Source organism: Debaryomyces fabryi, assembly GCF_001447935.2.
Source record: "Debaryomyces fabryi strain CBS 789 chromosome Unknown contig00093, whole genome shotgun sequence".
NCBI lineage: Eukaryota > Fungi > Ascomycota > Pichiomycetes > Serinales > Debaryomycetaceae > Debaryomyces > Debaryomyces fabryi.
Genome location: NW_015385519.1, coordinates 15308 through 42271, shown reverse-complemented (window position 1 = coordinate 42271; position 26964 = coordinate 15308). Strand labels below are relative to the sequence as shown.

The following is a 26964-nucleotide window of genomic DNA, read 5'->3' as shown; positions in this document are numbered from 1 at the left end:
CGGATTTTTTTTCATCGCGGAGAAAGTAAGCGGTACCAAAGATGCTAAAAAGTGTCAGTATCCCAATAATATTAAGAGTAATTGTAACGTAATTTAAATTTGTTATCTTCGATATAACTGCAATATACTGAACACATATTATGAGTTCCTACTGAATCTAAAGGAGGGGCATAAGCTTTTTTACATCACACAATGTTGCAAATTCTGAACTATGACGTTTCATATAATAAACAAAGTTAATAAGTGATGATCAGTCAAAGAGTTTATAATTATAAAACTAAGAATTAGAACTAACTTCTAAGAAATTGGCATTCAAAAAGTTTTAATCTTGTACGATTTTTAATACTTTAGTTCAATTTTTGTATTTAAGTGCATTATTTTAAAAAATTGCAGTATTTTGCAGACTAAACCCAAATATATTTATATATTTTAATTTTTAACCATCCTAATACTTAGACAATATGAAAATAGAAAACATAAGAATAAAATTTGGTTTCCTTTTTAGAGTACTTGGATTACAGCATAATGCATCAAAGGCCCTCTTTCTTCAATTCATATTCTACAAGTATACAATCAATAGTCTTGAACTACTATTGGACGTCAGGTAACTGAAAAAATTGATAAATCTTCACTGAAATTTACGGCCTATTCTTTCTTATCAAGCTTCATGTGAAAAAATAAAATGTTTATGCTAAGCTTTTTTACTCTCCTATTTAGATTTTGTCATTAAATTGCAAATTTCCAAATCTTTAATTAGTACTCACTAAAGATGTCGTTCAAGCTGGAGCGCTTTATAATTACATTATAATTATACTAGCACAAATGGGACATCTCTTTAGGAGCACCTCAGCAGAACATTTTGTTCATCAGCTTCATTACTGGACGTATATCCTGACTTTTCTTGGACAGGCGTTCTCGTTCTAGAATAATTGATAGGGATAGTGATAATATATTATATACAGTACCAATTAATAATGACCAAATCGCGCCTTGAACATGTTGAAGCAATATCAAGAAATGATTACACTTGGTCATTTTAATGGCTAAGGATATTGATTAGATCACTCGTTCGTTAGCTTTATATATAACAAAGAGTCGGAAAGAATAACAATAGTACTTCTTAATTGATTGATTGACTTGATAAACATTTTGATTGATTTTTTTGGGAGTGACGCATATTGAAATATACACCTAATTTATATCAATACTTGATATAGTTATCTAGGAATAACGTTAATTCTGACGAGACGATAAAGTGATAAAGGGGATTTTTTTTCAGAGTTTTTTAAGTCATAGGTAATTTAAAACTAGGAGAATGGGGAACAATTCATCAAAGCCTAAAGACTTGAAGGGGTCTCCATTGTCGCGTACAGACACGGGAAACTCGGCAAAGTCTTCAAGATCTATCAGGTCAAGGATATCAATGCTGAAGGATGACAGTTCAACGAATGGTTCACCAAAGACGGGATCGAAGTCAACTTCACGCAAGAATTCATCGACTAGTTTGAACAACATGAACAGCAGCAGTCATAGTATGAACATACCGAACAACGGGAACAATAATGCTCATTCAAATAATAACTCCAATTCCAACTTATCGAATTCGTTTTCAAACTTGAGCTTACAAAAAAACCCATCAAATCAGCATGCTAACAATAATTTTAATTTACCACCTTCGATGATTCAAGTGGAACCGAAAGAACCCATTTTAATTAGGCGAAATACAGGTACAGATGGAGAGGATACACCACTAAGTCCCAAAAATCATTCATTTAATTCGAATTCACCTTATTTATCATCATCTTTTGATAACAGCAATCCTTCGAACAACATAAGTAGGACTTCAACAAACCATTCACATCATTCCGGAAGTATTAGTAATTATCCATTATCACCGCAACTAACGTCATCTAGTGCAAATGGAAGTACCAAAGACTTACAAGAGGATACAAATAAGGGTCTGGAAAGCCAACTGTCGATTGATAATATCAACAAGGAGGTACCGATTAATAATATACTGCATAGCTCAACTGCTGATTCTAATGAAAGCAATGATAACAGCTCTATTGATATTGAGAATTTGATTCAGAGATTATTGGATGCTGGTTACAGTGGTAAGAAAACAAAAAGCGTTTGTCTTAAGAACCATGAAATTCAGTTGATCTGTGCTAAAGCAAGGAACATTTTCTTGCTGCAGCCATCATTGTTAGAATTAAGCCCTCCTGTTAAAGTGGTTGGGGATGTGCATGGTCAATATGGCGATTTAATTCGAATTTTCACTAAGTGTGGGTTTCCTCCTCAAACAAATTATTTATTTTTAGGTGATTATGTCGACCGAGGAAAGCAGTCCTTAGAAACAATCTTACTTTTACTATGTTATAAAATTAAATATCCTGAAAATTTTTTTCTTTTAAGAGGAAATCACGAATGTGCTAACGTTACTAGAGTTTATGGGTTTTATGATGAATGTAAGCGTCGTTGCAATATCAAGACGTGGAAGCTATTCATAGACACTTTTAATACTTTACCTATAGCTGCTATTGTAGCAGGAAAAATATTTTGTGTGCATGGTGGACTATCTCCAGTACTTAACTCGATGGAAGAAATTAGAAACATTGCAAGACCAACGGATGTGCCAGACTTTGGTCTATTGAATGATTTACTTTGGTCAGATCCGGCCGATACCATGAATGAATGGGAAGATAATGAAAGAGGTGTGTCTTATGTATTCTCCAGAGTCGCTATTAATAAATTTCTACAGAAATTCGGGTTTGACTTGGTCTGTAGAGCCCATATGGTTGTTGAAGATGGTTATGAATTTTTCAATGATAGAACATTGGTGACGGTTTTTTCTGCGCCGAATTATTGTGGTGAATTTGATAACTGGGGTGCAGTTATGAGTGTGAGTGATGAGTTACTTTGTCTGTTTGAATTATTAGATCCGTTGGATAGCATTGCGTTGAAGCAAGTGATGAAAAAGGGTAAAGAAGAACGGAAAAATGCGCAGTTACAGCAACTGCAAGATTAAATTCAAATCAAATGCAGTCGACGCTGAGTTTTACTTTAATGATTTCATGATATTTTTCTAATGTCCATATATATATATATAATTTTTATACATCTGCTACAACAGAACCGTTTTAATTTTTTAACTGGTACATTCTGTAATTAATTTTCATCTTGTAGATATCTCGTATTACCTCATAGTTTGTGTAACAATATTTTGGATTAAAGAACTAAAGTTCTGTACCAAATGTCTTTTTCAGATATTATCCATGATGTCAAAGTATAATAACTCGTTTAGTTTTCTATTGAACACCGAAAATATCGAGCCATTATTAGAGTTAGTGAACAAGCTTTCTAGAACAGTTGAACAAAATGCAGAGATATTAAATAGATTAACTCATACAATAGATAATGATTTCAGATTTCCTGACTTGCCAATAGATATCGAAAATACTCCACCAATTGAAAACGAAACAGACCCATTGAGGCAGCTTTTAAACCAGAAGTATAAATTGGATGACTTTTCTATCAAGAATGAAATTATTGATAAAGTAACTAATCCTCGCATCAAAGAATTATTGTTGGACAATGAGAAGTTGAATAGATTACAAATTTCGAAAAAGAAGACTAACACTGAATTGTACGGCATTGTAAAAGATTATGAAATGTTCATATTAGAAACTATGTTGCCATCTTTAAGGAGAGATATTGAAATATATAGACAGGAAATTAGTGGAGATGTGAAAGTAAAGCAGATACCTTTGAAGTTTGCGGCTTCCGAAAAATTATGGTCGAGATATGTCACATACATAGCTTATCTTGATAAACTAAGCAAATTGTGTAAAAGCCTAATGCATATGCTAGAAGAAACTCAAAACAACAAAGAAGTATTGATTATAGAACAAAAATTAATTAGTATCAATGAATTAAAACTAAATTTACAAAAGCGGTTGGCGAAGTAAACTAATGCTTCCCAAGATACCGGGATGAATGCAATAAGGCAATTGGAATTAATCCAAATGCTGCCACTAGGCCAGCTAGTATTCCGTATGTACTCTTGATTCCAAGATTAGGATTCTCCAACATCACCGGAAAATAAAATGGTCCAACGAAACCAAATACCTGCCGTACCACAGTTATAAACAATGCTATATTTGATGCATTTGAAGGGTTTGAGTCGATTGCGTATGTGACTAAAATGGTAGTTATTATTTGTAAACCAAATGAAGCAAGACATAAGCCCACGAGCGGTCCAAATCTCCACTTATTATCAGTAATATTACCTAGCAAAACTCCATAAATGATCAATCCTACGATTGCAATAATGAAACCCAGATACGATAACCATAAGCGATCTTCAATGGTTTTTTCTGACTTTTTGAAATGAAAATAATACTTCATCCAAAGGTCAGACACCCATCCACCAATTTGCTCTCCTAATATACATCCCAAAATTAAACTTAAGAATTGTAAGCCTATCTGCTGTGGGTTAAAGTTAAACTTTTCGTGGAACAAGCTAGTTAACTCTACTCCACATGCAACATTTGCATAACAAAATGATACAGAATATGCAATGGCAGGGATGACGACTTTTGGCTTATTTATGCATTTGATTGGACTTAATATTACTGCAAGGTTTAAATCACATTCAGTTTTTGGTCGTATTTTGAAGAGTGAATTGATTGATTTGGTATATATCTTAGAATTGTACACAGTCTCTTTTCCCAAAGTCAAATACCCAAAGAATTGCAAGAAATTCATTATTGCAAATACAACAAAGGTATATTTAGTATCCCCTGTTTGATACTGAACAAAACCCATAAGAAATGGACCTACATGTGTTCCTAAAGTAACTCCAACAACCCACCAACCAGTCCACCAGCCTAGCTGATGACTGAATGTCAATTCAGATACTACACCACCTCCCACCGCGATAGCTGGGGAAACGAAGAAAGCACCGAATATACGGCAGATCATAAGGTCTCTGTAATTGTCGGAGAATATACAACCAATGTTAAAAACACATGACCCTAAAGCTGATAATATTAATAACTGGAGTCTTCCATACTTATTCATAAAAGGAACCCATAATAATGGAAATATACCCAACACTAGAATTTGAGTAGAAGTGAAGTATGAACAGGCGCTAACTGAAGTACCGAACTCTTCCAGTAGGGTTGCAAAGGATGGAATAACTCCTGCGGCCATAAATGTCGTCGAAAATGCATGAAATGAAAGCATCCCTAACTGTATAGCTTTGACTCCTACAGGCCAGTTTAAAGGATCCTCATCATTAATGGACGGTATTGGGTCTAATTTGTAAGTACCATGTTTATCAGTCAAGTATTGTTTGTGGTCATCTGACAATTCTTCCCATGGTTCTTCACTTGAAGTAGGTACCTTCGTATCGAAAGATACATTTTCCTTCTCTAATTCATTCTCTTTACTAGAATTAATCCTCATATTAGCCATCTAGATCATTGTAATTCAATATGTACTGGCGAATGTTAGATTCACACGCAAAATTTTTTTTCACCCAGATATTTCTTCGGATAATGTTTGTGCCGCACATACCCAACGGCATGAGATAATGCGGAATGTACCTAAGAAACTACTTAAGATGTGATATAAACAGTATATTTTCTGATAATATGTATGCTATCGAATCTAGATATTGTAAATAAATGGTGATATAATATATATATCGTCTAATTTGTAATCATTTCGTTATGACTAATGACCACTTAATGAATGTATGTAAATGAACTTGGCAATCTCAAACATAATTATGTGAAGTATAAGCATGATTTGAAAGTTTACGAATGATTTCAATTAGAAAACATCTAGTATTAGTTCAAATATGTCGAACAATAAAAGAACGATACGGCTCAAATCATCATTATAGCTCGAATAAAAACATAGTGGAGACATATTCATTCAATGCGTTGTAGAAGGCTTGCTGCCTGGTAAATCTTGTATTTTTCAACATGAATCATCAATCATTTTACGGAATTTGGAAACTCATCATCATCATATGGAGATAACAAATTATTAATTGTAGGTTTTTTGGAAACGTGTTTATCTTCTTGTGTAGGTGCCAGCCGAGCAATATCTTTGGAATTACTCGTGGATGCTGAGGACTCATCATTTAATACCTCTTTTAGCCATGTTTTTGAAGTTTTTGAAGTATTTATAGGGTTGAATTGGGTAGGAATAGGTAATTCTTGAACAGACGGCAAAGTGATATTCTTGTTCACAGAGTTGCTCGGCATACTATTATTGTTAATAGGGTGATTATAAGGTGGTAAGCGTAAAGTGTTAGAATTGATGTTAGGAGATTTTGGCAAATCCATGGTTTGATTAAACGCGTGATGAAATAATGGTGATAATGGACTAACCATATTTGGGGTTAAGGGCGCCGATTTCGGTGGATAAGTGAAGGCACCATTCGTAGTGTACAATGCTGGTGCTGACTTCAACAGCTGCCTTATATGTAAGTTGTTATTGTCACCGGGCGCCATATTTTCTGTGAATGAATGAACTAGCGATAAGGGTCTTGGTCTTCTTTTTGGCTTAAATTCGCTAATTTTTGTCTTTAATTGTGAATCTGGATACAGAAAGCTATTATTTCCACTACTGCTACCCAGTTCGTAATTATTATTCTGATAGAACTGATTTTGGTACGGCAAGTGATAATTTACAGGCGAGTTTGTATTTGGAGGGGAGATCATTGCAGCTGATTCAGGCGTGTTACCTAAACCACAGTTCATAGGACTCTCAGGAGCTCCTTTGTTTGCACTACTATTTCTGGATAAATGATTTGGAATGGGCATATAGTTAGTATTATTAGTCTCCATACTCCCACTCGTACCTTCGGAGTTGTAACTGGTCGAAACCGGGAAATTATTTGAGCTGCTGCCCATGAAGCTTTCATAAGCATGCACTGTCTGTTTATGTTGTCGCAAGTTGTCTAGCCTTGAAAAATTCTTATGGCAATGGGGACATGTAAACGGCCTTTCCCCTGTATGTTTTCTCTTGTGCCTCGCTAAATGCTCTGATCTTGTGAACGACATATTACAATCGGGGTACCCAGTACATTGAAATACCCTCCCTTTCGACGCCCGCTTCTTTTTGGAGTTCGTGTTATATGCATTGGCAGTCTTTGTACTCGCCAGGTCTTGAACCCCTCTACGATGATCTTCAGGATCCGATTCTCTTGTTTCTGAACCTTCATCTTCTCCTTGTTTGGATTCTGTGACTGTTTCAGCTAACAGCAGCAGCAGCAGTATCATAATATTTTGCTTTTGTTCGTTTGAATTAGGTGTATGTTCACCTTTTTTGTTTATTTGCGCATGTTCAATGTTCTCAGCTTCTCTCGTGTCGTCCGCCGTCTCTTTCAGCAATAATGCAGGTGTCTTATTAATTGCAGGCATATTATATCATTAAACACCTTCGATCCTCTCAACCATTAAACTGGACTTGAGAACAGTATATAATAGAAGTAAATAAAACAAATTACGATTTAACTAATAATAATAATAGGTACATTGCAGGGTACATTCCGAATGTTTAGGCTCGATTTTGAAAATAATTTTAAGCCGACTGTATATTAATAGAAGTGTTCCAAGGTGACAAATGAAATCGCTTTCGCTACCACTCTATGACGTCAACTGCTGTCAATTAGTATAGATTAGTAAAAGAAGTATTCATTCTCGGAATGATGACCTACAACCACTATTTTGGGATTCCATATAACTTACGGTTTAGACGTGTAGAGACTGTTCGGATTGATTGAGTTGTTGATGGTGACTCAGGCAATTGACAGAAATAGCCAAAAGCGTTACGGCTTGCCGTGCTAAAACACCACTGTAACGTGATATGAGCTCTAGTTTAAGAAAAACGGGCGGTCAGTTTCAGAGAACATAGACAGAAAGCTACGATGTAAAATGCACGTACGTAATGGATTATGCCAGTATTTTGATCGAAATAATATACTATATAGGCCCGATGGTGAAAACTCCATTAGCATTATATACAGTTAGACTACCAGAGCGGGTCGGGTTGAATAAGGCCAATCAGCAGCAGGAGCTGCTCTCGACTTTGGGCTGTTCAATGTTGATATCCACAGTTTCGGGCTGGGTAGATTCGTCTTTGGCCGACGTTTCGATGTCTGGTAAGCTCGATGCAATTTTTTTAAACAATTGTTTGACATTGTGGTTGGCCTTGGTAGACGTCTCGATGCAAAATTTCCCGTTTATCGACTTGAGGTACGCCTCACATTCCTCCATGGTCACCTGTCTCTTGTTGTTAAGGTCCGACTTGTTGCCCACAACGACTATTATCACGTCGTCCCCCCGTTCCAATTTCACGTCCTGGATCCACTTATTCAAGTTCTCAAATGATTTCTTATTTGTTATGTCATAACATATCACTGCCACATGCGAGTCTCTAATATATGATGGTATCAACGATCTGAACCTCTCTTGCCCTGCAGTGTCCCATAACTGCAATCTAATCGTCTTATTGTCTTCCAAATACATAGTCTTCAGCAAAAAGTCTATACCTATTGTGGCTGCATATTGATCGTCAAACGTGTCATACATGAATCTGGTTATCAATGATGTTTTACCAACTACCGATGTTAGTATACTGTCGTTTGACTTAATGAATTTTCTCATTTTCCATCATCTATTGTCGATGTTTTTTTTTTATACATACCACTTTGATCCCCCAAAAACACAATCTTGTACTTTCTTAGAATGTTCGATTTATCCATCGGTGGCTATTTCTTGTTGTCTGTTGTTAGTTGCTTGATTCACTTGAGCAATTCATTTTAAAGTGGACTCTCTTATTGATTACATAATACGTCCGTGAGAATTAACTCATCAGTTATTTCTCAGCGGGCGCTTACTACGTATAGTTCATTCCACACAGTTTAGTTTAGTTGTACGTGAACGATGGACGACGCAGAGCTTAATGCTATAAGATCAGCAAGATTGTCTGAATTGCAGAAAAATTCTGGTCAAGCACCGGCTGACCAAGGTGGAGATAAAAAGGATGAGATGAAACTTTCGATGTTATCACAAATACTCGAAACAAGCGCCAGAGAAAGATTGAGCAGAGTAAGAATTGTTCGTCCAGATAGAGCTGATGCAGTCGAGCAATATATCATCAAGTTGGCGGCAATGGGGAATATTACTCGGAAATTATCAGAAAACGATATAGTGGAGATTCTCGACGGTATATCACGAGATGAAAAGAAGCAAACACAGAGCAAGATCGTGTTCGACAGAAGGACCACAAGCATTGACTCGGACGACGACGACGACTTCTTTGATTAGGCTAGGTATATAGTGATAGTGATAGTAATAGTAATTATGGTAGTGTATATGTGTACTGCATATAACCAAATGGGAAATCACATATTTTGTAAACAAAGACTAACAAACACCAAAAAACAACAGCTTTGACGTAGAGTGGATTAGCATCTAAAGAATAGTGCAGATAGATATGGCGTCTAATATTCAAGTAGTAGTACGGTGCCGGGGGAGGAATTCTCGAGAGGTTACGGCCAAATCTCCCCCTGTTGTTGACCTTCCTAGTGATACATACTCGATTTCCAATCCCACGATAACTGTGAACCAAGATCAACAGTTTTCCACATTTATTAATTCTATGAATTCCAAAACATACACGGTGGACCAAGTATATGGATCACAGGCCGACCAGCTGTTGTTATTTGACAAAGTAGCGATGCCGCTATTCAATGACTTCATCAATGGATTTAATGTAACGATACTAGCGTACGGGCAGACGGGTACGGGAAAGACATATACAATGTGTGGTAACTGTAATACAGAGGATGCAGTTGATAAGTTAGAGACTTATATTCCTCTGCTAAATGAAACGGCCGGTATAATTCCTAGGACCTTAAACGAACTTTTCAAATCGTTAGAAAGCGATTCTGGGGCAAATGATTACGTGGTAAAATGCTCCTTTATTGAGTTGTATAACGAGGATTTGAAAGACTTGTTAAACGATGATACTGATAGAAGCAGCAGGTTGAGAATATTTGAGTCCAAGAAACCAAATAGTGATACACTAATTATCCAAAATTTGCAAGAAACGTATATTAATAATGCAATTGATGGGCTAAATATATTACGAAAGGGTCTAATTAAGCGTAAAACAGCTAGTACTAAACTAAACGACGTATCTTCTAGATCTCATACGATATTTACCGTTAATTTATATAAGAAGCAAGGCAATGAGTTTTTCAAGGTTTCTAAAATGAACTTAGTGGATTTAGCTGGATCTGAAAATATCAATCGGTCGGGTGCTGTCAACCAGAGAGCTAAAGAAGCAGGTCTGATTAACCAAAGTTTATTAACTTTAGGCAGAGTGATTAATTCGTTAAGTGATAGAAGCTTATCATCTTCTAATACATCACATATTCCATATAGAGAATCTAAGTTGACAAGACTTCTCCAGGATTCTATTGGAGGTCAAACAAAAACTGCTTTAATTGCAACTATATCACCAGCTAAGATAAACTTAGATGAAACGATCTCTACATTAGAATATGCTTCTCGAGCAAAGAACATACAGAACAAACCACAGTTAGGACAAGATTGTGATTTAATGCTCAAGAAAATCTTATTAAAAGATATGTCAAAGGAAATCGCTAAGCTCAATAATGATTTGATTGCTACCAGAAACAAGAATGGTATTTGGATGGATGAAAATAACTATAATACATTAATTGAAAATAATGATATAATAAAAGCTGAACTAAAGGAATCCAATTCAATAATAAGTGGATTAAACATGAAGCTTAGTCAATTATCTAATTTGAAAAAGACCACAGAATTGAATAATAAGAATTATAAAAATAAAATCAACGAGTACCAGTTAAAAGTTAAGAACTTGGAAAATATTGAGGTTAGTAACAAAAAGCAGATATCTGACCAAGAGTCTATGATAAGCATGTTAAATGATAAAGTATTAAAATTGAATGAAAATTACCAGTCGTCTAAGCTTCAATTAAATCAATTGATTACCAATAGTTTGAAAAGCTCAATATCACTGATAGAAAGTGTTGTTAATGATTTGAACAATTCCAAAGAGAGTCAAAATAAAAGCTTAAATTCAAGTATTGAGAGTATTCAAAATAATTTACAGGCCTGTAAGAACCATTTATCGGAAACAATTTCTTCAACAAATACAAAATTAAGCGAGTCTATAGATAAGATTCCTAAGATGATGAATGATATAAATGCCAATTTTCATGAATTTCATGATATCGTTTCGGATAATGAAGCGAAAATAAAGTCAAGTATGTCAGACTTGAAAATAGCTAATGATAAATTTTCGGGATACATAACAGAGGAGCACTTGGATCCACATGCTTTAAACAATTTCATTGATCAGATAGTATCAGAGCGGGTAAATAAGCAGTTGTCGTCAATAAAATCAGATATGATGACTAAATTTGCTACAATGCTAGATGATTCACATCTCAAACATGAAATTCTATTTAAAGATTCAATCAACGAAGTTTCATCCAAATTTATGAATTCGGAAAGAAGCACGTTATTGGAAAGGCAGTCAAATTGGTTTCATGAATCGAAGAAATTTTACAATTCGATAGAGAAGGACGCTACTTCCTTTAGAAAGCAGTATCACGATTTCAATGACGAAAATTCTCACAAACTATCTACTACAACAAATAACATCTCATCACTCATTACAAATACTATAAATCCAAATCTAGCTAAAATTAACCAAATAATTGATAAAAACAATTTATTGGAAGATATGCCAAAATTAAAAGCCATAAGTGACCTGATAATACAAAAAGACGACAAATTATGCGATTCATTAAATGACATTAATCAGAATATGAACACTCTTCAGCATCAAATAACGTCAAATGAAGCTAATATTATTGTGAAATCGCCAGTGCGGTCACCCTATAAATCACCTGTTAAGCATTCAAAACAATCACCTTTGAAGCAATTCAATTCACCAACGAAGGAACCTACATCTTCCCCTTCAAAGCGATTACCAAGTGCAAAATCATCGCCCTCCAAGAAATCCCCTTTGAAAAGACAATCATCTTCGATTGCATTAAGCGTTAATACTGACTTACAAAGAACTAAAATCCCACAACTCAGTAGATCGAATTCGGATAAAGAGAATTTATCGGCGGTTGCTTTCAAAAGAAGAAGAATTATTCATGACGTAAATACTACTCTTAATAAGTAATTGTATATGTAATTTTAATATAGATTAATTTCTGCTGCGAATTATTTAATGTGACAGTTTTGAACAGCACTGAGATTTACAAAATCATAAACCCCATACACTTTCTTAGGTTGATTCAACCAACAATGATTATAGATAAGAGCTATCAATACTTTATTGGGTATATATCAGTATCAATAGCCTTAATAAGCTGGTCAGTTTATACTTCTCTTGAGATATCTCCGAACGTTTTTACATTTTTGATTGAGTTTACAGATGGTTATAAGTTAGGTATATTGCTTAATTTTTTATTTCTATCATTTGTCTTAAGTGGAAAATTTATACAACTATTATTGTTTGGACACCTAAGAATTATAGAAGTTGAGCATCTTGTTGAAAAGTTGCCAATATATTTCATTAATTTATTATTTAATTTGACAACTAATGATAACAATCTAATCTTAAATTGCTTACTATTAGGTATAGCAGTCAGTTTCAAGATCTTCCATGTGATTCTTATTGACAGATTGGACTACATTCATATGAAGATCTTTAATAATTCGTCAAATGAAAGATATACGACGTATAATATTTTACAGAAATATCTGAGAAGTTTGCATTTTTGGTTAATTTTATTGTTTATTATAAGCGATTTTGCAATTGCTAAATTCTTAGTTTATGATGTGTTTCAAGGAATCAATTCCGTGACGTGCTTGTTGTTTGGATTCCAGTTTGCTGTTCAAGGAGTGGAGGCTTTAACGTACTATTCGAAATTACTATTAAATATTTATGAGCTTGCATTTTACCGTCATCATCAGGATGATTTCGATATTGATGAAGAAAATGAGGAAGAATTAGATGAAGATGAAGAAGAGGACAATGAAAGAGTTTGGGATAATAAGGCATTCTTCAGCAAAAGCATTGATATATGCTCTGCTTCCTTGAAAGCAATTTCATATTTAGGGTTTATTTACTTACTCACAATTCATTCGGGGTTGTCTTTGCCAATTTCCATGCTTCAAGGAACTTACTTATCTTTGAAGCAAACTTACAAAGAAATATCGCAATTATTTGCTTTTATTGAATCTTCTAAAAAATTAGATAGCCAATTACCTAATGCGACTAAGGAAGAATTAGAAACATCTGATAATTTGTGTATTATTTGCAGGGAAGATATGTACGCATTGGATGAATATGAGAGAACCCACCATAAAAGTTTGCCTGCTAGGAGGTTCCCCAAAAAATTGAATTGTGGTCATATTCTTCATATGGGATGCTTGAAGGATTGGCTCGAAAGATCCGAAATTTGCCCACTATGTAGAAGAAAGGTATTTCAAGCTGAAGCAAACGATTTACAACAACAAGCACATGAACAAGTACAACCAGAAGCTGAACCAGAAGCACAACCGGAAGCACAACCAGAAGCACAACCAGAAGCACAACCAGAAGCACAACCAGAAATAGCTATACAAACTCAACAAGCACAACCAACACCAACCAACGAAGAGTCCTCAAGAAGAAATGCTGACCTTGAATCACAAAGGAATCAAAATGTTTTAAATGGACTTAATATTCCAGCAGAGTATCCCGAGCCTACAATTACACCACCTCCTACAAGGACAACCGAACCGTCTGAAGTATTTCAGACTATTAGACTTCCAACGACTGCCATAATACCCCAAGACTGGACAATTCTTCCGTTGCATAAATCGGCAAATGAACAATATAAGGTTGATTTTTCGACATTTAACCAAGGAACCCTCACCATAAAACAAAAACCACCCGGCAATGAATTGAGTATAATTGAGCCAAACTTATCCTCTTCTAACGGTGATGAAATACGTATTAATGACCCCAGAAATGCTCACTCCACTAATGATTCTAATTAGTCTTTATTTACATTTGAAATAGATGCAATTATTATTAGTTACATATAATATATAATTTATCAATATATTACTATACAAGACTTTGAATTAATCAAAGTCGAAATCAAAATTCATACTTTGATTGTTTTCTTCTAAATTATCATTTCTTGAATTATCTTCAGCTTCTTCAATGCTCAGTTTATTTTCATATAAATCAATACTATTTTGACGGCTTTTAGACTTGCCATCAATATCTTCAAAGATCGGTTCTACATCTATCGGTGTACTTGAAATGTTCCTGTTGTGAACATCATCCTCATTATCGAAATCCCTTTCAGAGTTCGATGATATCGATGAGTTGTCATTATTATCTTCATTTATTTGTTTCATAATCCAGTTTATTTCATTATTAATTAAAGCTTTCGGGAAATCGAAATTAAACTCTTTACATTTTTCCAAGTTTTTTTCAATAACCTTTTGATTTTCTAGGATTCTTTTATGTATATCAGTTTTGGAAAGAAAGAGAGAATCATTCATTTCATCTTCATCTTCATTCTCACTTTCATCTCTTGGCCATTCTTCACTAAAGCTAGAGAACTTATTTGCTAATTTACAGTTTTCTAATAGTTTGCATAAGGTCATTAGGAAATAAAAAATACCGTCAGTATTGTAAGGGGGTTCTAGTAATAATTCGTCTAGTCTATCTCTCAATCTTGCGTATTTATTTTTGATCATTAGCCCCCACAAAGAAGTTATCACATACATCGGTGTATGGGTTCTGGAACCCGATCTCCAAATAGGAGCTGATATTTTCCTCGTGTTACTTAAATTGAACGTGTTACTATGTTTGTTAATTATGAAGAATGACGATAACCAATCAAAAAACTTTTCATCTTTAAATAATTTAATATCGCTGTTATCGTAGGCCGTTTCCTCTCTTTGTCTATTCAAAATCTCAATTCCCAATGGCCACAATGAACGAATATCAACTTTAGGCAATCTAATTAGTAAACAAAAAATTTTATATGCTAGTCCCCAATTACGTCTAAGAATATTTATGTGCAATAAAGTTTTAAGGTTGTTTATATGATGATTTATTAAGCTGGCATTGTCGCTCTTCATGAAACCAGAAGAGTATGTTTCTAACGGCGCATGTGGGAGGACTTCAAGCCCTTTAGTCTTGATCAAAAAATTCGCCTTAGTCCAAGTGCTTGACAGATCAAATGAATTCAAAAACCTATCAAGTTGGTTATCCATCTTCAGTTCATTCTCCGAGCCATCACTCTCAATTTCATCATTTTCATTAGATTTGATCAATTCATCCATTAGGCCTTCCGTTATATTTCCTTGTCCATGTACACCATGCCTCTTGCCAGATTTTTGTCTATCCAAATTTAAATTTTTATAAAGATGCCATATTTCGAAGGTTTCCTCAGGCCGCAACCTTTCATTGAGTTCTTCATGTATTTTCTTAAGTATTTTCTTTTTTGTTTTAGCTTTATTCAACCTTTGTCTTTGTTTCAAAGGTAAATCTTCATTACTTATTATTTCCTGAAATTTCTGTACTTCAATGTATTTGAGTAATAGCCTTTGAAGCTGTTTATGTTTCTTTTTAGAATTTGAATATTTAGGATCAGATAGAAAGTCTTCAAACATTTTCAGTATTATATCATATTTGCGTGGCTAATCTATATATAAGAGAAAAAAAAATTTAACTTAGGCTTATCTGTTTAGCATAATTTAAAAAAAACTGAGATGCGAAAAAAAAGTTCATAAAAAAACATTCATTTAATTATAACCACTCTATAATAAACTATTTACAATACATTTTCTGTTTATAGAGTACTATACATCATAATATCATAATGTTTGAACGCATATATGGGTTAACTAGTTTAGAAACCCATACCTGGCATACCACCCATACCTGGCATACCACCAGCTGGAGGTGCAGGTGAACCCTTTGGCTCTGGAGCTTCGACAATAGCACATTCAGTAGTGGCTAATAAAGAAGCAACACCACTGGCATCGACCAAACCGTTCTTAACGACCTTGAATGGATCAATAATACCAGCAGCGATCATGTCAGTGAACTCACCCTTTGAAGAATCATAACCGTGGTTGAAATTTGGTTCATCGTAGATCTTACCAACAATGACAGCACCTTCTTCACCAGCGTTTTCGATAATTCTTCTGGCAGGCTTAGTAATAGCAGACTTGATGATGTCAACACCTAATTTTTGATCAAAGTTGGCAGCAGTGGCCTTGACTTCATCTAAGATTCTCGAGGCCTTGATTAAAGCAGTACCACCACCTGGTAAGATACCTTCTTGAACAGCAGCTCTAGTAGCATTCAAAGCATCGTCATAACGATCCTTCTTTTCACTGACTTCAACTTCGGAAGTACCACCAACTCTAACGACAGCAACACCCCCGGATAATTTAGCTAATCTTTCTTGTAACTTTTCCTTTTCGTATTCGGAAGTTTGAGAATCATTGACACTGGTTCTGATTTGTTCACATCTGGCTTGAATGTTTTCCTTTGAACCTTCACCGTTTAAGACAACAGTGTCTTCCTTGGTAATGGTGATAGAACCACAAGAACCTAATAAGTCGATAGTAGCATTTTCAGGCTTTAAATCTAATTCTTCAGTGAAAACAGTACCACCTGATAAAATAGCAATATCACCTAAAGTGTTCTTTCTGTTATCACCGAAACCTGGGGCCTTAACAGCACAAACTTGGACTTGTCCTCTCAACTTGTTCAAAATACAAGCGGCTAAAGCTTCACCGTCAATGTCTTCGGCAATGATCAATAAAGGTCTTCTTTGTTGGTTAGATAATTCCAAAGAAGGTAAGATATCTTGAATAGAAGAAATCTTCTTTTCAGACAACAAGATCAATGGGTTTTCAAATTCAACCTTACCAGATTTGGTGTTGGTGATGAAGTAAGGAGAAATGAAACCACGGTCGAATCTCATACCTTCGGTAACTTCCAATTCATCTTCTAATGTCTTACCTTCCTTGACGGTAATGACACCTTCCTTTCCGACCTTTTCCATAGCAGAGGCCAATAAGTCACCAATGTGCTTGTCACCATTAGCAGAAATGGTGGCAACCTGAGCAATTTCTTCAGAAGTGGTGATTTCCTTCTTGTTACTTTGCAAAAAGTTAACTACGGCTTCAACGGCAGCTTGCGATCCTCTTCTTAAATCCATTGGATTACAACCAGCCGCAACATTCTTGACTGATTCGGTGAAAATAGATCTACCTAAGACAGTGGCAGAGGTAGTACCATCACCGGCTGATTCGTTGGTCTTCGAAGCAACTTCTTGTAATAACTTGGCCCCCATGTCTTCGAATTTGTCTTGTAAAGTGACCGATTTAGCAACGGTAACACCATCCTTAGTGATCTTTGGTGATCCAAATTGTTGTTCAATTAAAACATTTCTACCTTTTGGTCCTAAAGTGACAGAAACAGCATCCGCTAAAGTGTTAACACCCTTTAATAAGGCAGCTCTACCTTCAACTCCGAATTTTAATTCTTTATGAGAAAGGTTACGAGCAAGAGAAATAGTGGTTTTCTTTAAAGAAGGACGAGCAGATCTCAACATCTTGGTTTTTTATTGGTTATCAACTTTAACTGTTAGATTGATTATCGTAGTTGATAGAAGTTATAATTTTTCAATTTATATTCTTGACTTCTGAATTCTTCCAGAAAATTCTTTTTGCCGGGGAGAGCGTGCAAATCACAAATCCGAGATTAGGCTGCAATTTTCAGCAGGTTCTTATGTACTTACAAATGGATTCATATAGCATATATTATAGTATTAGGCAGGAAATAAAGATTTCATTAGGTAGTATGGGGAAAAACGTATAGAGTATAAATTTAAACGTATGTAATTTTTAATATGCGCTAAAAAGCGATTTTATGGCAGGATTATAAGACAAATGCGTACTTTGACTTTGCTCTAATACGGGCACCATATCTATAGAACAAAAATGGAACTGGAATCAACACAGCAGCGAAACAGCCTAACAAGGTACTGGCCCATTTGATTTCCATGTTGACGAACATTTGCTGGGCAAAAAGTGGGAAAGCAGCAGCAAAAGCAGATCTCAAGAAGGTATTTGCAGCTAATGCAGAAGCTGCGAGGAATAAGTAACAGTCAATGATGTAGTTGATGGAAGGTAAGAAAATAACAATCAAACCAAAACCGATTGGGGCAGCACCGATTGTTGGAACGATCCAGTGGACCTTATCGGCATAATCACCGGCCCAGCCTAACCAGAACAAACCAGCAGAGAAGAAGAAGGAACCTATCATCATAGCTGGCAATCTTTCTTCAGGAACTGGTTTACCACCATTAGCTTCCATTATTCTTGTATATCTTCTATCGAAGTATATACACACCAATCCACCTATGATGATACCAATCAACATAGAAAGATAAGGTAATTCACCAACACCTTGGACAAAATGATATTGACCGATGAAGATTAATGGAACAGCTGTTAAAAACAAATACAACAAACCGTAAATGAATGCATTGTAAATACTGATTAATAATAAGATAGGCTCTCTGAACAACATAACTATTGGTCTGGTGACGTTGTTTTCACAAATTTCTTTCAAAGACAATGAAACTTCATCATGAGGAGCTTGAATACCCCAGTTACCCGTTCTTCTTCTTAAAGTTTCAGCCTTCTTGACCAAAATTAGTGGATGGTGTGTTTCTTCATAGAAGAAGACAACTCCAATCAATGCAAGGGCCCCGACCAAACCACTGAAGTACGAGGTCCATCTCCAGCCTAATGCATCATTCTTAACAGTAAAGCCACCGAAAATTGGTGCCATCATTGGACCACCAAATAAAACCATAGCAAAAAGAGCCATAGCTTGACCTCTTTGTGCAGCACCATACATATCAGCGATTGAAGCTGGAACAACGACCAAAGGAGCAGCACCAATGAAACCAGCAAAAAATCTACAAATCATGATAGTTTGGATATCCTTTCCAGTTGCAACTGCAAATGAAAAGCAGACGTAACCGAGACAAGAAGGCACCATGACGATTTTTCTACCGTAAAGTTCAGACAAAGGACCCCATATGATAGGACCGGCAGCAAAACCCAACACGAACAATGAGACCCCTAATGCAGCGACCGAAGTTCCAATGTGATAAATTGTCTTAAGGTCTTGATTAGCTTCGGCAAACATAGCTGAACCGAGGGAGACCGAAAGAGCAGTAAGCCCGACGACCATACAGGTAAATATTTTTTTGATTTGCGGCCAATTATGCGGGTGAATAGGATCATCTGGTCCATTAAACGAAACCACATATGGATCTCTAGAACCTAACGGTGGAGGATAATCTTTACCCCCACCCATAGGCGGCAAAGGCTCATCAGTATCGTTGGCTCTACTTATCAAACTTCCCGCACCTGTCAAGCGATGACTCAATGTTCTTGATGCTTCAGAATTAGATTCATAACGACTCAATTCATCTCCTCCGCGTGGAATACCTTCATCTTTACCATTCTCTAAATCTCCAGTGAATGCTTCTGGTTCTTGTCCTAATTGGTCTTCCGAATTTCCATCTCTATCCACAGGTGTAATAAACGACGAAGAAGCGCTTTCTAGAGCAGCATTTGCTTCCTTGTTCTGATTATCAGTTGGGACTGACATATTAAACTTTATGTATATACGTGTAAAATATGTTAATGTCTAGACTTAAAAAAAGTATTACTCATTTATTGAAGAGATGCCGTTTATTTAAATAAATTTCTGTTGAGAAAATTAATGAATTAGGAAATGTCAAATTTTGAAAATACGAATTCGATTACTAACTCTTTGTTTGAACCGGGAAAAACTATTTTTTAATGCCGAACACCATTATTTCCATAAATAGTTAGTTAACCTTATCGATTTACAATCACATTAACAATTGCATTCTTGGTCACAGTCTGTGTCCTAGTTGCAGCAAGAATTGTTCGCAAAGACCAAGCTACACTCTTTGTGACACAATTCCCCACATATTAATAATGAACAGCAATAAACCTTACCATGTTGAATTGCTATATGTCAAAGACAAGGTTATTGGGATTATGACTGTAGGCTAACTAGTGTGCTAGAGTAGAAGAAGGCTGTAGCGCAAATAAATGAAAAAAAACCTATGTAAAGCCGTATTGTTTACATCGGTGAAAATTAGCTCCGATGCTCGGATGATGATAGTTTCGTAGCACTTATTTTATCCGTTCCGATTTTTTTCACAGGGAACGTTCCTGTAAATTCAAATAGCGGTGTATGGGTGTTTGTAACAGATGCAAGGATGTTTTGTAATGACCTTTACACGCCGGTATCAAGTGAGCATTATCAGTGGAGCTATAACATAGACAAGGAAGTAGAAAGTTGCAATAGTAGTTGACAGACTAGGATGGAAAGCGATGGATTCGTACCGATAACAGCTATCTTCTATGCGGTATTTCATCCCACAGAGGGGACTAAAGTGTTGAATCAAGTTCCTGAGGGTTCAATTGGGAACTCTAGTACGAGCGATTCAAGTGGTACTCTTTTCAATTTCGACACGATCAAGAATTACATTATACCGAAGCCTAAGTTGTGTAATAAGTTGATTTCTATAAAGATAGATCGATTCAAGGTTTTGGGGTATCCGGTGAATATTGAAAACGAGAAGTATTCCAGAAACTCGTTTAATTTTAACTTTTGCTTTGTGTTCCCGTACAACAGCGATACGACCCCGTACGAGTCTGCCATTAAGCGGATGGGAAAGATGTTTCAGGTATTGGAAGAGCAAAGTTTTATATTGTCAAAATTGGACAAAATTGGGTCATTTTTTAAGAACAAGGATGAGTATCCAATCGAGAATGTGCTAATGATCAACGAGTTTATTACTCCGGGATTTAGAAGGACGCAGAAGGTTAACTTGTCGTCAATCGAATCATTAATACATCAGATTTATCAGGACTTGAATAATTATTCGGAATGTTGTATACCCCTAGATAGCGCTAACTCAGTGGATATTAAATTGTTTCCTATATTACCACCACCCGTTAACACAAAGGCATACCAAGTGCCAATTCTAACCGTCAAGCTAAGTCTGTTGGTTGATATAAACTGGGATCCGACAATGCTTAAAATATTACCGTATATTGATGGGCTCAATTCTATCAAAAGGATAAGTCAGCTTGCGGATGCAGATTATCTTCTTACCAAACAATGTATTCAACATTTGATGCACTATAAATGCATATACATGATTGATATATTTCAATTCAGTAATATTTACGCTCCCACGAACCATATAGGAAACTTCTTGACGTTGAATAATATGGCTGAAGAATGTCAAGCATATATAATAACCAACGAAACTAATACATTGAATGAATTGCCACTAAATGACGATCTGGACATACAATCATCCACATTTCCCAATTCAGCATCGCCCGCAAGCAAGCACTCGTCGATATTTAAAGCATCAAAGAAGAAATTCAGCGAGAAGACCACTGTTGTTCCTTCAAAAGCGACACTATTCTATCTATATAGGTCATTGAATCAAGGGCAGACAGTAAAGGAGTGGTATATGCAACATCGCAAATACCTCAACAATATAGATGTACGAAGATTTATTAATTTTGGGATAATTCGAGGCATCATCTATCGAGTTCATTCGTATCCTGTTTTAAACTCGCTAACAAAATCGTTCGAGAACAAAAATGACAATGAGCTAGACAAAATAATAGACCTTTTCAAAGCGAAATCAGACTCGAGGGTCTACCCCATGGACGACACACCAGCAAATAAATCGCTATTGAAGAGCATAGTGCATGAGACCAATTTGAAAACTGGAAATATCAAGTCTAATAGAAGTGTTAGTTTTAATTACGAAGTAAACAAATCAACATATATACTAGACGACGGAAACGACAGTGATAATGAGCCACAGTCGTCCGATTCTGATTCAGTAAATTCAGACGTATCAAACGAAGAAGACGTACAAGACAACGTTGACGAGTTAGACAAGGCGGAAGGAGATGATATAATTGTGCTCATTAAATTATTAAAGGGCTTTCAGAATTTTGATTCGATCAACACCGAAATGCAAAAGTCAAGGTTCGAAATCGAAACACTACTAAGGAAGTTGGGACCACATAATAACATCCATAGTTGATAAGTGATAGAGACTATTAAGCCGGGTAACACTATGTTGATGTTTTGTGTTACAGGTCAATTTTGAATCGCGACAATTGTTTATTTTGTTTATTTTGTTTGTTTTGTTGTTCCTCAGGGCAATTTATCGTTTTTTCGTATACAGAAGTAACAATTAAAGTCAATTAAACATGTCAGGTAAAGGGAAAGTTCATGGTGGTAAAGGAAAATCGTCGGAAACGGCCAAGTCGACCACATCGCACTCCGCTAGAGCAGGATTGCAATTCCCAGTGGGTAGAATCAAGAGATACTTGAAGAGAACTGCGCAAAACAAAATCAGAGTTGGGTCCAAGTCTGCTATCTACTTGACCGCCGTGTTGGAATATTTAACCGCCGAAGTGTTGGAATTGGCCGGTAATGCCGCCAAGGACTTGAAGGTGAAGAGAATCACCCCAAGACACTTGCAATTGGCTATTAGAGGAGATGAAGAATTAGATAACTTGATTAAGGCCACTATTGCTTTCGGTGGTGTATTGCCACATATTAACAAGGCCTTATTATTGAAGGTTGAAAAGAAGAAGCAAAAATAATTGTGATGTTGCCACCAATTTCGCAGGGTGCTTTTTTATTTCGTTAGTTTTTGTATTATATTACTTTGAGTTTTCTTCGCTAGAAGGACACCCTCAATCAATATTTGTATACTATTAATATATTGTATCGTACGTACTGCACTGTAAGGGATGTAAGCATCTATGCGACCTCGTAAGTGGGGCCACCCCAATACCAAGAACGCCCGGAGTTATTCTACACCAATACGACCGATAGGATCCAGTAGGAACCAACAAGTACCCCCTATGGTACCCCCTTCCGTCCAATTGCGCAATGCCAATGTTTTCTATGTACAAGTGCTACTTACCAGATGCATCTGCTGGCTTGTTGGCGAGCTTTGATTTCACGTCTTCTAATTCTTGTTGGAGGGCAACAATCTCGTCCTGGAGGAACGTTATGTCGTCCTGGACATTGGATTTCTCGAGATTCGTCTTCTTTCTGCTTCGGTACGATTCGTAGAATATTAACGACCCCGCCACCGAAAATACAAACATCTCACTCAAAAAGTTGGCACCCTTCTCAATGGCCTTGTTGTCGTTCAACGGACGAATCTTGATCTTCTTTTCCCCCAATAAGTTCATTCTCATCTTCAAATCGGCGTGGTGCATCATTTGGGCAAATCGTATACAATTGCGACGAAAGTGTTCATGTTCCTTTGCCTGGGCCTTGATCGAGTTAGATATCGGCTTCGCCACCGTCCGAATCAACAAAGATGTGAATTTCAACGTAAGCCCACTCATCTTGTATGTCTAGTGTGCTCACTTCTTTCCACTCTCGCTTCGTCTGCACTCTCACTTTACTCACTCAGATCTACTCAATCGCACTCTCACTCTCATTCATATCTACGTGCGCAACTCGCTCAATTTGCCCTATCTACACTACTACTGCTGTTTATAGACACTTACACCACTGCTATTGTTCACTATTGCTTCCGTCCGCCTATCAATAGGAGGCATAATCACATGATGCATACTATAACAATAGTACCAGTCATTAATCGACCTGCTCGTAAACTCGCGGTCGCCCTTCTGCCGGCATATTTTTCTTGACTATGGAGTTTAGTACCACCGTTGCTAAACCTATTGGGAAATGTGTAAAAAAGGTAGTACCATATTCCCCAGATTTGAAAATTTGTGGGTAAGGAGTTTTGAGTGATTAGAAAAAGTTGGTCGTTGGAGCCCACAAAAAGGTGGGGAAGGAGGGGAATGTAAACCCGAAGACCAATTGTATATAAAGTAAGTAAGCGCCGGGAGAAATTAACGACAAGGATAATAGCAAATATATAGGGAATAGAGATCAAATATACACCTATACAATGACACCACATTCTACACATGTAAAGTTGGACCATGAGGGCATAATCCAACCCCCAGCAGAATTTAAGGAGAGATCTAAGTCGAAGCCAAACTTGGCGGACTTTGAGACGTACAGCAAGATGTACAAGGAGTCAATTGAGGACCCCAGCAAATTTTTTGGCGAACAGGCGTTAGAACATTTGAGTTGGGACCGTCCTTTCGACCACGCTAGGTACCCAAAGAGTAGTGAGCAGGACTTTGCTAATGGGGACATTGCATCTTGGTTCGTGAACGGTCAGTTGAATGCGTCGTATAATGCGGTGGACAGATGGGCTATCAAGAACCCTGACAAGCCAGCGATAATCTACGAGGCAGACGAAGAAAACGAGGGTCGTATCATCACATATGGTCAGTTGTTGAAGGATGTGTGTAAGTTAGCACAGTGCTTGACCAAGTTGGGTATTAGAAAGGGAGACTCAGTGGCAGTATACTTGCCTATGATCCCTGAGGCCATAGTAACATTATTGGCAATTGTGAGAATTGGAGCTGTTCATTCGGTTGTGTTTGCTGGGTTTTCGTCTAGTTCATTAAAGGACCGTATCTTGGACGCCAACTCGAAGATCGTCATTACTACTGACGAGTCCAAGAGAGGTGGAAAGACTATCGAAACCAAGAAGATTGTGGACGATGCTTTGAAGAGCTGTCCTGATGTGACCAACGTCTTGCTTTTCAAGAGAACCGGCAATTCCCACATTCCTTTCACCGAGGGCAGGGATTTGTGGTGGCATGAAGAGTTAGCCAAGTACTCTCCATACTCGCCCCCAGTTCCAGTTAACTCGGAAGACCCATTATTCTTGTTGTATACTTCAGGTTCGACAGGTAAACCAAAGGGTATCCAGCATTCGACCGCTGGGTATTTATTGGGGGCCGCCATGACTTCAAAGTACACATTTGACGTGCATGAAGACGATATTCTTTTTACTGCCGGGGATGTGGGTTGGATTACTGGACACACCTACGTTGTATACGGACCCTTGTTATGCGGTGCTACCACTGTGGTGTTTGAAGGTACCCCAGCATATCCTAACTACTCGAGATATTGGGAGATTGTTGACAAGTACAAGGTCAACCAATTCTACGTTGCTCCAACTGCTTTGAGATTATTAAAGAGGGCCGGTACCAAGTATATCGAAAACTATAAGTTGGATTCTTTGAGGGTTTTAGGTTCTGTTGGTGAACCAATTGCTGCGGAAATCTGGCATTGGTATAACGACAACATTGGTAGACACAAGTGCCATATTGTTGATACCTACTGGCAAACTGAATCTGGATCACATATGTTGGCTCCATTGGCAGGTATTACTCCAACAAAGCCAGGATCTGCTTCATTGCCATGTTTTGGTATTGATGCCAAGATCTTGGACCCTGTTAGTGGTAAAGAATTGAAAGAAAACGATGTCGAAGGGGTTCTTTGTGTCAAGTCGTGCTGGCCATCGATTACCAGAGGTATTTACAGTGACTATGCGAGATTTATTGAAACATACTTGAAGCCATATCCAAATCATTATTTCTCTGGAGATGGAGCTGCAAGAGATGTTGATGGATTTTACTGGATTTTAGGTAGAGTCGATGATGTTGTTAATGTCTCTGGTCACAGATTATCCACGGCAGAAATTGAAGCCGCATTGATCTTACATGATTCTGTCGCTGAGTGTGCAGTTGTTGGATACGCAGATGACTTAACCGGTCAAGCAGTCGCTGCTTACGTTTCTTTGAAGGCTAATGTTTCTGAAGACCTCGATGTCATCAAGAAAGAATTGATTTTAACTGTTCGTAAGGAAATTGGTCCATTCGCTACTCCAAAGACGATCTTATTAGTAGATGATTTACCTAAGACTAGATCTGGTAAGATCATGAGAAGAATCTTGAGAAAGGTTTTGGCTGGTGAGGAAGAACAATTGGGTGATATTTCGACTTTATCAAATCCTGGTGTTGTTTCACAAATTATTGATGTTGTTAAGGCTACTCGTAAGTAAGTGCCTAGCCTTAGACTTTATGAGACATGTCCCATATTTAAGTTATTAAAGAAGTTTGTTTTTATACTATTATTTATATATGTTATCAGAAATCAAGTTATATCTATAAATAATTTGTAGATTCCTCGAGTAATCATAGTTAATATTTACAGGCTTTCGCCTAACTTTACTCGAATTGAGTTTATACATGCATTATTTCTTTTTTAATCGTCTATGCGTTGGTGGCGTAAATCTGAAAGAATAATTCAACAATTGGAAACGAATAATAATCTTAAAACCTTATTATCCTGTTCATTTATAAGTCGTTTCGTGATCTTGCATCAGTTCGAATAATGATGCTGCCTCTGGTTTCTTTGAGACGATATTAGGAGTAATCCCTTTACTGATCAAGTAATCTTCAGTTGTAGGACCGATTGAACCTATATAGAAATCATTAGTCAAATTTTCAATCAGTTTTAGTTTATCAATTATTAATTCGGTCCCTTGAGGACTAAAAAAGATTATCCACTGCTTTCCATTATTATTCGTCTCATCTAACAATGAAAGTTGCTTATTAAAATTTTCACCAATGTCTTCTCTTAAGTCTGTCTTATAGATCACCTTCTCCGTGATATTAATATTGGCTAACTTCAAGTTCTTTGGTATAATATCTTTTCTAATTTCTCCAGTAAAAAACACTATTTCTTCTTCAGAATCAATTTCGTCGATAATAATTTTAGATAATATCAGACCAT

The 26964-nt window shown here is 36.5% G+C and overlaps 15 protein-coding genes across 15 annotated transcripts; 8 read left to right on the top strand and 7 right to left on the bottom strand.

The window, feature by feature from the left end:
- Positions 1 to 1315: 1315 nt before the first annotated feature.
- Positions 1316 to 3028, top strand: PPZ1 (salt homeostasis regulator; the record flags this gene model as incomplete). Its single annotated transcript, XM_015612768.1, has 1 exon — positions 1316 to 3028. One exon carries the CDS (start codon positions 1316 to 1318, stop codon positions 3026 to 3028), a length of 1713 nt encoding a protein of 570 aa, XP_015466427.1.
- A 250-nt stretch (positions 3029 to 3278) lies between these two features.
- On the top strand, positions 3279 to 3968 carry AC631_03938 (uncharacterized protein; the record flags this gene model as incomplete). The annotated part of the gene is made up of 1 exon (XM_015612767.1): positions 3279 to 3968. The coding sequence occupies one exon, from the start codon at positions 3279 to 3281 to the stop codon at positions 3966 to 3968; it is 690 nt and encodes a 229-aa protein (XP_015466426.1).
- Position 3969: 1 nt separating this feature from the next.
- AC631_03937 (uncharacterized protein) lies at positions 3970 to 5469 on the bottom strand (the record flags this gene model as incomplete). Its single annotated transcript, XM_015612766.1, has 1 exon — positions 3970 to 5469. The coding sequence occupies one exon, from the start codon at positions 5467 to 5469 to the stop codon at positions 3970 to 3972; it is 1500 nt and encodes a 499-aa protein (XP_015466425.1).
- Positions 5470 to 6005: 536 nt separating this feature from the next.
- BCR1 (transcription factor BCR1) lies at positions 6006 to 7439 on the bottom strand (the record flags this gene model as incomplete). The annotated part of the gene is made up of 1 exon (XM_015612765.1): positions 6006 to 7439. The coding sequence occupies one exon, from the start codon at positions 7437 to 7439 to the stop codon at positions 6006 to 6008; it is 1434 nt and encodes a 477-aa protein (XP_015466424.1).
- A 642-nt stretch (positions 7440 to 8081) lies between these two features.
- AC631_03935 (Rab family GTPase) lies at positions 8082 to 8684 on the bottom strand (the record flags this gene model as incomplete). The annotated part of the gene is made up of 1 exon (XM_015612764.1): positions 8082 to 8684. The coding sequence occupies one exon, from the start codon at positions 8682 to 8684 to the stop codon at positions 8082 to 8084; it is 603 nt and encodes a 200-aa protein (XP_015466423.1).
- A 279-nt stretch (positions 8685 to 8963) lies between these two features.
- Positions 8964 to 9347, top strand: AC631_03934 (uncharacterized protein; the record flags this gene model as incomplete). The annotated part of the gene is made up of 1 exon (XM_015612763.1): positions 8964 to 9347. The coding sequence occupies one exon, from the start codon at positions 8964 to 8966 to the stop codon at positions 9345 to 9347; it is 384 nt and encodes a 127-aa protein (XP_015466422.1).
- A 496-nt stretch (positions 9348 to 9843) lies between these two features.
- Positions 9844 to 12273, top strand: KIP1 (Kip1p; the record flags this gene model as incomplete). Its single annotated transcript, XM_015612762.1, has 1 exon — positions 9844 to 12273. The coding sequence occupies one exon, from the start codon at positions 9844 to 9846 to the stop codon at positions 12271 to 12273; it is 2430 nt and encodes an 809-aa protein (XP_015466421.1).
- Positions 12274 to 12398: 125 nt separating this feature from the next.
- AC631_03932 (E3 ubiquitin-protein ligase) lies at positions 12399 to 14141 on the top strand (the record flags this gene model as incomplete). The annotated part of the gene is made up of 1 exon (XM_015612761.1): positions 12399 to 14141. One exon carries the CDS (start codon positions 12399 to 12401, stop codon positions 14139 to 14141), a length of 1743 nt encoding a protein of 580 aa, XP_015466420.1.
- An 87-nt stretch (positions 14142 to 14228) lies between these two features.
- Positions 14229 to 15776, bottom strand: RRN11 (Rrn11p; the record flags this gene model as incomplete). Its single annotated transcript, XM_015612760.1, has 1 exon — positions 14229 to 15776. The coding sequence occupies one exon, from the start codon at positions 15774 to 15776 to the stop codon at positions 14229 to 14231; it is 1548 nt and encodes a 515-aa protein (XP_015466419.1).
- Positions 15777 to 16015: 239 nt separating this feature from the next.
- On the bottom strand, positions 16016 to 17734 carry HSP60 (chaperone ATPase; the record flags this gene model as incomplete). Its single annotated transcript, XM_015612759.1, has 1 exon — positions 16016 to 17734. The coding sequence occupies one exon, from the start codon at positions 17732 to 17734 to the stop codon at positions 16016 to 16018; it is 1719 nt and encodes a 572-aa protein (XP_015466418.1).
- Positions 17735 to 18060: 326 nt separating this feature from the next.
- On the bottom strand, positions 18061 to 19809 carry FLU1 (Flu1p; the record flags this gene model as incomplete). Its single annotated transcript, XM_015612758.1, has 1 exon — positions 18061 to 19809. The coding sequence occupies one exon, from the start codon at positions 19807 to 19809 to the stop codon at positions 18061 to 18063; it is 1749 nt and encodes a 582-aa protein (XP_015466417.1).
- Positions 19810 to 20557: 748 nt separating this feature from the next.
- On the top strand, positions 20558 to 22312 carry NPR2 (nitrogen permease regulating protein; the record flags this gene model as incomplete). The annotated part of the gene is made up of 1 exon (XM_015612757.1): positions 20558 to 22312. The coding sequence occupies one exon, from the start codon at positions 20558 to 20560 to the stop codon at positions 22310 to 22312; it is 1755 nt and encodes a 584-aa protein (XP_015466416.1).
- Positions 22313 to 22481: 169 nt separating this feature from the next.
- Positions 22482 to 22880, top strand: HTA3 (histone H2AZ; the record flags this gene model as incomplete). Its single annotated transcript, XM_015612756.1, has 1 exon — positions 22482 to 22880. The coding sequence occupies one exon, from the start codon at positions 22482 to 22484 to the stop codon at positions 22878 to 22880; it is 399 nt and encodes a 132-aa protein (XP_015466415.1).
- A 318-nt stretch (positions 22881 to 23198) lies between these two features.
- On the bottom strand, positions 23199 to 23639 carry AC631_03926 (uncharacterized protein; the record flags this gene model as incomplete). Its single annotated transcript, XM_015612755.1, has 1 exon — positions 23199 to 23639. One exon carries the CDS (start codon positions 23637 to 23639, stop codon positions 23199 to 23201), a length of 441 nt encoding a protein of 146 aa, XP_015466414.1.
- A 575-nt stretch (positions 23640 to 24214) lies between these two features.
- Positions 24215 to 26230, top strand: ACS1 (acetate--CoA ligase 1; the record flags this gene model as incomplete). The annotated part of the gene is made up of 1 exon (XM_015612754.1): positions 24215 to 26230. The coding sequence occupies one exon, from the start codon at positions 24215 to 24217 to the stop codon at positions 26228 to 26230; it is 2016 nt and encodes a 671-aa protein (XP_015466413.1).
- Positions 26231 to 26964: the final 734 nt, after the last annotated feature.